Source organism: Patella vulgata, chromosome 4 (assembly GCF_932274485.2).
Source record: "Patella vulgata chromosome 4, xgPatVulg1.2, whole genome shotgun sequence".
Classification (NCBI taxonomy): domain Eukaryota; kingdom Metazoa; phylum Mollusca; class Gastropoda; family Patellidae; genus Patella; species Patella vulgata.
The window spans coordinates 24154336-24164187 of NC_065882.2; the positions used below are offsets into that span (position 1 = coordinate 24154336).

General features: G+C 32.2%; 1 protein-coding gene across 1 annotated transcript; it reads right to left on the bottom strand.

The window, feature by feature from the left end:
* Nucleotides 1-258: 258 nt before the first annotated feature.
* Nucleotides 259-9429, bottom strand: LOC126818948 (trafficking protein particle complex subunit 12). Its single transcript, XM_056100216.1, has 9 exons — nucleotides 9422-9429; nucleotides 9049-9187; nucleotides 8420-8532; nucleotides 8191-8263; nucleotides 7353-7426; nucleotides 6766-6864; nucleotides 6100-6191; nucleotides 5049-5136; nucleotides 259-4531 (listed from the first exon to the last, which is right to left on the bottom strand). The coding sequence occupies exons 2-9, from the start codon at nucleotides 9158-9160 to the stop codon at nucleotides 4289-4291; spliced, it is 894 nt and encodes a 297-aa protein (XP_055956191.1). The 5' UTR covers nucleotides 9161-9187; nucleotides 9422-9429; the 3' UTR covers nucleotides 259-4288.
* Between the last annotated feature and the right edge of the window lie 423 nt (nucleotides 9430-9852).

Sequence of the window (9852 nt, forward strand, 5' to 3'; positions counted from 1 at the left end):
TGTATATGGTCTTATATTCTGTTTTTAACCTTTATTCCGGCATGTTGGGCCTTTAAATATAAAAAAAGATATTAAGATAAACATGTAGTCATTTGCTAAAGTTAATAAATGGTCCATTTATGTATTTTTAGTTGGAGAGTTGTGAATATGTGTCTTTAAAGAGACAAAGTTTGAGTTTATTATTAGATGTACAGATGTCGGGTGAAGATAACATATCAGGTTATTATACAATTTAAGAAAAGATCAACAAACAATTACTTGAATTAAAATTGAATTTATTGGCAATGATATGGCACAGCTGAGCGAGTTAAATTGTTATTATGTTTGACAGCAGTTAAACTAGTTTGGCGTGTCCCATGTCCATAACCATGTGTCCATCCATAAATGCTGAAGCCTTCATAGCATACCAAATTTTAAATTCCAAACACTAAAACACCAACAATTACCAATTTGAACACATTAACATATATACACAGTTAAGTGATCCTGAGGCGTGAGAGGGAATCACTTTGACGTGATCCTGAGAATCAGGGAATCAAGCCAGGAAAGTTTTCTAATTGTGTTGCTTGTTATACGCCATTACATACCACTTCACTTCAGCCATACCGGGGTGACCTGACACTACTTGTTCTCGTCTTGAGCAATTTTGTTCAAATCCCTCAAGTTAATTCCCTTTTCTAGTATCCACTTCCATTTAGTCACAGTGAAACCTGTCAAGTAGGCCTACTTGCAGTAGGCCTATATGTAGCCTGAAAATATAGAAAAACATTCTCAGCAGTAAAATGTTTAATTACGAGTAAAGAAAAATAAGAGGGCTGGGTTGGGAGGGTTTTGGAAGAATCTTAGATTTGATGAATTACAATTTTGTTGTAAATTTAAATTTTTTAACTTGGAAAATTGAACCACCTTTTACTTTCCATAAAGAGTTTCAAGAGGAAGATCTATGCCGCCCCCTGGGTTATCAACTAGGCTGAACAAGAGAGATAACTCTCTTTTCCTATAAGTTATATATTGTGATGATCTAGGCTACATAATTGACCTAGTATCTAATTTAGGTCACATGTTATTGATAAATATTACTGAGCCGGGAACAACCCAGTTGGATCTCTCCTAAATAAACCCATCTATTGAATATACAATAGATGTAATTGTCCCCCACCCTTCAAATAAAGCCAGGGTCTACTAAATTGGGTTCCTTGGTCTGTCTCTCTGTCAATCACACTTTTTGGGACGCAATAACTCTAATTGAGGTAGAATGTTCAAACTTGGTGTAGGTGTTTATTAGGTGAATGTCTTGAACGCTTGATTCTTTACAAAAAAGATAAATGTTCAATTAAATAATATGTGTCATCTAAGTTTTAATTTGGGACTGGGGTGGGTAACATCAGCCTCGCTGTTGGCTTGTTTTTTAATTAGTACTTTCATAATTATCAGTGTAACCTCCCTCGACAAAACAAAAATAAATAATGATGATTGTCCAATTCTGGGGGCTTTTTCAGATCGGGTTGAAACATTACAGAGATTAATTGGATTAGATGCTTCTTATGCTCCACATTGGTATAAATTATTTTTGTTGTACAAAAAACAAAGCGAGTTATCTGTTCCTGTTGAATGTGAGTTAAATGGTGGTTTTAGTTGGCATTCTAAGATGGTTACTTGTTTAATAAGAACTAGGTAATATATATCATTATTTATTGCATTTTATTGCTCTAACACATATTTTATAAAAGGAACCTATCCTGGATATATTACCACATATCCTTTCACAAAGCTTTTTCCAAAAGTCTGTCTAGTCGTTCGGATAGTACGGAAAACTGAGGTCCTGTGTACACATTGGTGTGCACGTAAAAGAGTAGGCCGTAGTGCCGCTGTCTGGGCAAAATTTCCCTCATAGCACACTGTAAGGCGTATGCCGGTCTTCCTTAGCCCAGTTCGGAGCAGAACAGTATGACGTTAAACCCCGTTTCATTTCATTTTATTTCTCCAAAAATAATATTTCTACTTTATATAGAATACTGATATTCATTATTTTTTTCCCAGAATAAGGTCTCTTTTGCCAATACACAATAATTAATCTTGAAATTAACATTATGTTTGCAATACTGTTTAACTCACAAAGAAATTTAATCAAATTTTAAGCATCTTCTTTTAATGGAGCATTGTTGCCTCCAGAAAACTTTAGCTGTCTTCACTAGTACTACAACCACGACTCATGACAGGCATTGTTCTCAGGGCAGATTATCCTTACTCTTCCCAAAACATGCATCACTCAAGTTAATCTGTGAGAGAGATGACCTCTGGGAGTTTACATATCTGACAGTTCTGTATTCCTTGATACTCACATTATTCTGGTTGTTGTAACAAGCTCTGCCAATAACTTTCACATTTTGAATTATCTGTTTTATGTGATTGTATTGGACAGTTGATGCAGCACTGTCTATAGGATGTACCTTATTTATTAGATTATTATTTTGATAGGTTATTAAGAAGAGCACTGCATAATCAGTCATGTGATATTGTTAAAAAGAAAAATTCCAAAATATTAGATCAGGTATGTTATTAATGTTCCTGTAAATAAATTTCAAAATTCAGTCACCTCCTTTACATTGTCTATAATTAACATATGACTACCAATCTTTTACAGATAGAAGTAGATTTAGATAAACTAGGAGTAAATGAAGAGACTATAACAACTATAAAAGCAGTTAGTAATACATATACTTAATATCACATCTGTGGGAGTGGATGTAAAACACCCAACACCGTAAAATTAATATGGATCATTTATTTAATGAACAGATGTAACCATTTCAGTATGTTATCAGATTGGTAAACATAAAAAGATTTTTTACAATTAGCAATAATTCAATCAGGTGGCGGTCATTCATCCCCCTTATACTAAACAAACATTTTAATACCAGTTGATTCTAGTGTTTATGAGAGATTTATTTACATTTCTATAGTGGATGTTTGAGATAAAACAAGATGATTCAGAAGACAATGATACATCATCACAAACATGTGTAAGTTTATATATTTATTTTACTTTATACATACATGTACTTCAAATATACAAAATATTGCACAACATAGTCAGTAAATCACAATAACATAATATGCATGCTATAACAAAAAGTGGAAAGTTAAATACAACTTCTTGGTAGTTTGACACCATTTAAATTTATTAGACCAAATTTATGTTTGTACCGTATACAGTGAAATGATAATTATATTGTGAACAGGTTTGTGAAATTGAATATTGGACTTGGAAAAAAAACAGGTTAATTAATTGTGAAAGGCGATAGGGAGATTTCTGTATGTTTTATGATTTATTTGTCCATGCAAAATTCTTCTGTGTAGAATGCTAAACTCCATTCCTCTGAGAAAATAGGAACTGGAGGGACCAAGACTAATTTGTTTACCATATTATAAAACATTCAGTTTGCTTGATGAGATGATTGATTCTAAAATATATTATATTATGTATTTTCTTTAAAGGCCGAGTTATTAACTGGGAGAAAGTTTGAAGAAAAATGGTTTGGCTGGTCCGCAATCAAGTCTTGATAGTTTTTATCACTTTATTTAATGTATAATTACTGTATTGTGGGTACAGTAGAATTTGTACGAGCAGCCATTCCTACTCCACTGTTGTAGTGTCAAAGCTAAATTTTGTTACGATCATCTAGTAACTATTGCTGCCGTGTTGCTTAAACAAGTAGTACCCCATATATGATACTACAGAGCTACATTCCCTGAAAATCACTTGGAATATTCTGTGATAGTTTTTTTTGACATGTGCTATTTTGATATAATAAAAAAATCATTCATGAATTTTCTTCACAAAAGGGATAAATATTATTGAATACATAATAAAGATAGGCACTAGTATTAATGTGGGTACAAAATGATATGTTTATAGAATTGATATTGGTGATTTGAGTCGAAGAATTTTCATCCCAATAGCCAGTTTCGGGGGACATCCAGATTTACCGATGCATGCATCGATGTTTGCTTTGGATGTATCAATGCGTAAAAATGTACTTAATATCAGCACTTACAAAGACTGAGATTTTATAAAAAGAGGTCACTCCCATTAAGAGGTCAGTCATGAAATTCACTTGAGTGGCTGCTGAATACAGATTCTACTGTACAGTATATTGTTTTTATGGAGTAGCAAACTATTTCAAATATCACAATAAACTTATATTTTACTTTGCCATTACATTAGTCCTACAGTATGATGAATCATAAATTTTAGCCATATCAATGTTCAAACAATATTTTCACATCAAGACATCTTCAAACATACAACAGGAAAGCCATCCCCTTTATGTTTATTTACCATATCTAATACTGCTTGTTTCTTATGTAAAGCTCTGGATGATTCTAATTCATATAAAGTACAAAGATTAAATAAAACACCTTCATGTAAATTATGACCAGGATCTTTATGTACCAGAGCTTCTAGAGTATTTAATGCATCTTTTAATCGACACATATACAAAGAACATACAGCCATATTGTTGACAGCCTGAAATCATAAAATAATAATTGGATCTTATTCTCACAATCCAGTAAACTCAGAATTTGGGATAAAGTTATTTGGGCTGATAGACCCATAACTTGTTTGCATTTTATTAAGTCATAAATCTCAATATGTTGAACTTTGGAAAATGATTTTGGCGATCAATTGACTACTTGTTAATATACATGTAATGAATAATCAGCAAGTTTGTATATTCATGGTAATGGTGCTAGTCACTTGAATTGGGATGTGATCATGGCCTAGTGTTATAAAGGTATGTTAAGGATTACTAGACGGTGGATTGACTTCTTAATCAACAAGTATTAATGAATTCTTTGGCAAAACTAGATTGATTTATCATACCATAGCAACGGGTTAATTGTTCTATCAATTGGCCTATTAAAATCTTTAATAGCTGTAGCTGGTGAGCCCATATTAATTAATTTCTTTTGGATAAAAATATAATACCAGTGTAAATGATAAAAAGTTAAGGCTGGATTAATGAATATAGTTTACAACTTACACAAGTATTACTTGGTTCTAAATTTACAGCTGATTTAAAATGTTCATAAGCATCAGAAAAATTATTTACACACATTGCAAGAAACCCCCTGTAATAAAAAAATATATTTAAATTTAAAGGAGCAGTCTCAGATATGTTCTTGTAAATAAAACCATGGTTATACACTTGCTTAAGTCTTTGTGATCAGCGATTGTTACAATTATCATGTCATTCTTACAAAAATGAACAATTGTAAAAACAATCGGTTGCTATACAAGATAAGCCCAAATTTTGCAAGAGGTGGACAGAGAACTAGCTAAAAACGTGTTTTTGCATACAATCTTGGGCCATAATTCAGGATGTTACTGTTCGACATGAGTCAATAATGAAAGAGACCGAGATCTTTGTGAGATTTAAACATATGTTTTAAGGTCCATCAAAATCGGATAAAAATTGTGACCTCTAGAGTGTCCACAAGCTAAAAACGTGATTTTTCACAAATTCAGGGACCATAATCCCAAGATGTTACCGTCCGATACATACGAATATCGACAGGAACCAAGATCTTTGTGAGATAAACATATGTTTTCAGTTTCATCAAAACTGGATAAAAACAACCTTGGCATAGCATTACATCACTTGTAAATACCCGAAATACCCCATAATACAGACTAAGAAAAGCACATGGTGTTTTAATGATGGCGGCTTTATTCCAACTGCATGTTCAATGCAGACGTGTAACCAATGACAATCTTTACACATGCGCGTGATGCAACAAGTGTAAATTGGCACCATATATGATGCACAACATATACTATAATGTTGTAACAGTGATATATATGAAAGTTTTGTGAAATCAAATGAAAATTGTGACCATCATTAGGGTGTAACAGTGATATACTTGAACAGTTTTTAAAATCAAATAAAAATTAATTGTGACCATCATTAGGGTGTAACAGTGATATACTTGAACGGTTTTTAAAATCAAATAAAAATTGTGACCAGAATAAAGAGTTAATTGAATCTGAAGGAATTAAAAATTCATTATTCTTGATGTTTTCAAATGACCTACTTATTTATTGAATTCATAGCAGCATTTCCTCCTTTTGTTGTTTCATTTTCTACTTGTTTAAAGGCATCTGTTGCTTTACTGATATTCCCCATCTGTAAACCAATCAATACTTGACTTATTAAAAAAACATATTTTTTTTTTAAACATTAACTTGTACATGCCAGTCAATACTTAGATACATTATGGGAGATCAGATAAAGAGCTGGCAGTTCTCACTATAATGGATAAAAACTAGATAATATAAAGGTAATTTGCTGAATATTTCAGTCAAATTGATCCACTCTGAATTGAGAATTTAGTGACTGAGTTTTCAGCTTAGCCTCGATCATCATTAAGAAAGTCAGTATGATAAAAGACAGTCTTGATCAACCATTTTTTGGATATAATCATGAATGAAAGTTGAGCAGCAAATCGGATTCTAATTCAGTAAATATCGCAGGCTATCGATGACATCGAGAGTTGATTACGGTCTAAATAAGTTAATTAATATCTAATTAATAATTCAGATAACATTCAGGCCTAAAAAAAAGACCTGCAATAGGCAGATTTAGCTCTTGCATAATGCATGCTTAACATTGGACTTTAGGATTAGTATATCTCTGCAATTTTCGTAATTTTTTTAAAAATCCCAACTATTATAAAAGATAATCTATATTTGAATTATACCTGTAAATATATTCTACCAATTCCACTCATCAGATTTATCTTGTTCTCGGTTTCTTTTTCTGCTAACATTTCAAATATACTAATAGCAGCTTCATAATCCTGTAAATATAATATTTATTTAAAGATATACTAATAGCGGCTTTATAATCCTGTAGGTATATAAGGCTATATAAAAAACCTAAAAATACTTTTCTGGGAAAGTATCTTTAAAAACACTGAATAGATTTAAACAATATTGTTTATTGACAAAAGTACTTAAATAGTGAACATATGATCACGTATTCTCCTATAAATCAATAAATATAAGATAAAATCTAAAAACAACTTTTGATGTGTTATAAATAGTCACACATGTATAAAGCAAAACTACATACTAAAATAAGTCTGTGCTTTAATTTAACTTGTTAGTTATTTTTATTCAATAAAGACAATAGATAGAATAAATTTTGGCTTTTGTGAAACTAACACAAAAAAGAAATTGTCAATTGATACAAACTTGAAAAACAATTTCATAACCCAACCTTAATAATTAATGATTACATGTTTCTATGTGCTATACTGTATTGAAATTAAAATGAATATATTACCTTCATTGAGAGTAAAACTGAAGCTATTTTATATTGGACTTGAGTTTCACGGTTAGACCATAACTTTAGAGAAACTGAAAATAAAGGGACATAGTGAGAAAATAAAACACTCGGATGGTTAAAAAGATTGGCTGGAAAGTAGTGCTGTATACAATTCACACTTTTGGATTGCAAGATGAGATAAATGGGGTTTAATGTTCTACTTTTCTGCATCAACTGGGTGAAGAAAGACGGCATATGCCTTGCAGAGTGCAATCCGGGAAATTTTTCCCGGACAACTGCATTTCCGCCTACTCTTTGTTGAATTGCAATGCCAAGGTTTCTTTTATGCTTACACCAACATGTACATGGGACCTTGGTTATTCGTTCCATACAAAGGACTGAAGGAAATTTGAAAGATATCAAGAAACATTATCTGCCAACACCAGGATCGAACCTGGAACCTTCTGGTTAGTGTGTCAGCTTTATACTTTGCTTTATGTACTCAATAACTCATGTTTCCAAAATTTACCCAGGGGCTTAATGACTAGCTTTGCATCATGAGTTTAGAGATTTTGCATCCACACTCAAATGAAAAATATTGTATGGTTTCAATGTGATTTTCAATGCTACTGACAGATTCTGATCTTCATTATACTTTATCATCATATTGCTCAACCAGAGTCAAACTTATACTGTGGATCAACTATGCAACAAATTGACTCTTATGTTCCACACAGCCCAATATTTCTTGGAGAGAATCCCCTCCCCTGATGGGATATAAATATTGTTTTTTTTGTGTAGCCACAGGATCTTCTTCCTCATACAAAATCAGCATTTACCATACTCTTGTAATTACCTGCTCGACTTTCTGGTTTTAATTCAATACCAGCGCCATCTTCTGATAGACCTGCTTCTAAATTCTTCACAATCTATAAATAAATAAATATAACTTAATAATAATTATGAGCTGGTAAGGAAGTGGGTGATTTAAATAGTTCAGTTTGATGATAATAAATCTTAGGTTTTCCAAAAACTAACATTTTACAATTACACACATAAATACAGTTAAAAGTGAAGAGACATACCTTAGACGTAACAGCTAAAATGTAATATAATTTATCAAGTGATTCCTGATGTCGACCCATAAAATGTGGTAACTCTGCATGAAGTATTCTTAAACCAAATGACACCATTGATCCTAAAATTTCAACCATTCAAGTAAATTTTAAAATGGGAATCCGTTAGAATAGAATGAATGAATGAAATGAGATTTAACGTGTTAGTTTTCTGCCCCTACTGGGCTAATGAAGATGCATTTGCCATACTGTGTGCTATGAGGAAACTGTCAAGGGTTCCTTTATGTGCACACAGGACGTCTATTTTTGTCCCATTCAAACGAACAGGCGCTATCTTTGCCTGGTCCTCCATCCTTCATTACTGACAACAGTTACACAGAACATGGTTTATATTAAATTATATAATATGTAGTTTAATGGGGCCATTTAACATTTTATATCTTAAGGATATCACATACCATAAAATACATATTGCATCTGATAAGTTATATTTATAGCACGGCTTTCATGAGTTAACAGGTTTAAACATCGAGGCCGTAGTTATTCAATTTTTAGCATAAGTATTTTCTCTGTTGAGAACTATTTATATATGTCTGTTAACACATTTTTCAACAAATATGTATATGATCTATGCATACCTCTTCTACCAGGATAAACTTGTGGATAAAATTCAAAATATAAATCTGGAGAATCCATGGAGTTAAAAGCTCTCATCTCAGAATCTAATGGTTCATACAGTCTTAATCTCATCAACAGAGCAAAACGACAAAACCATAGCTACAAACAAAGACATATGTACAAGAAGAAATATATTGGAGAATTAAGTATTATACCACCTGTACTGTTTTAAGCCCTATTTATGTCGAAATACACCGAATGCCTCAAAAGTTCGCTCAAAACTGGTTGCATTCAGATGCACCCAATTGCATCTAACCCAAGTCGCAGGGATGACATGAGTCACACTTTAGGAGAATGATATATTTTACATGAAATGTTTCAGGAGAATTATACCTGTAGTGTTTTAGAAGAATGATATATTAAATCTATAGTGTTTTAGGAGAAAGATATGTTATAGCCGAAGTGTTTTAGGAGGATGATATATTTAATATTATATGACTTGTGGTGTTTTAGGAGAATGATATATTATATCACTTGTAGTGTTTTAGGAGAATAGTATATATTACTCATGGTGTTTTTTAGGAGAATGATATCAACTGTTGTGTTTGGGAGAAGGATGTATTATACCTAAAGTGTTTTAAGAGAATGATATATTACCTGTAGTGTTTTAGGTGAATGACATATTATTTTGCCTGTATCATTAACACCTTGCCCGGCATCAGTTAGAAGATAACCTGTTAAATCTACCGCTGCTCTCAAACAACCAGCTTCCTGTAATTAATTTTAAAAAGTTCTGATTGAACCTGAACTGGGAGAGGAGACAT

What these genes read in the sequence shown, in the direction of transcription:
- LOC126818948 (XM_056100216.1), bottom strand. Translation starts at nt 9,160, where the DNA reads ATGAGATTAAGACTGTATGAACCATTAGATTCTGAGATGAGAGCTTTT. An exon ending in AGTTTATCCTGGTAGAAGAG is followed by an intron (nt 8,533 to 9,048) that starts GTATGCATAGAT and finishes TTGAAATTTTAG; the next exon opens with GATCAATGGTGTCATTTGGT. An exon ending in GCTATGAATTCAATAAATAA is followed by an intron (nt 5,137 to 6,099) that starts GTAGGTCATTTG and finishes TTTTTATTACAG; the next exon opens with GGGGTTTCTTGCAATGTGTG.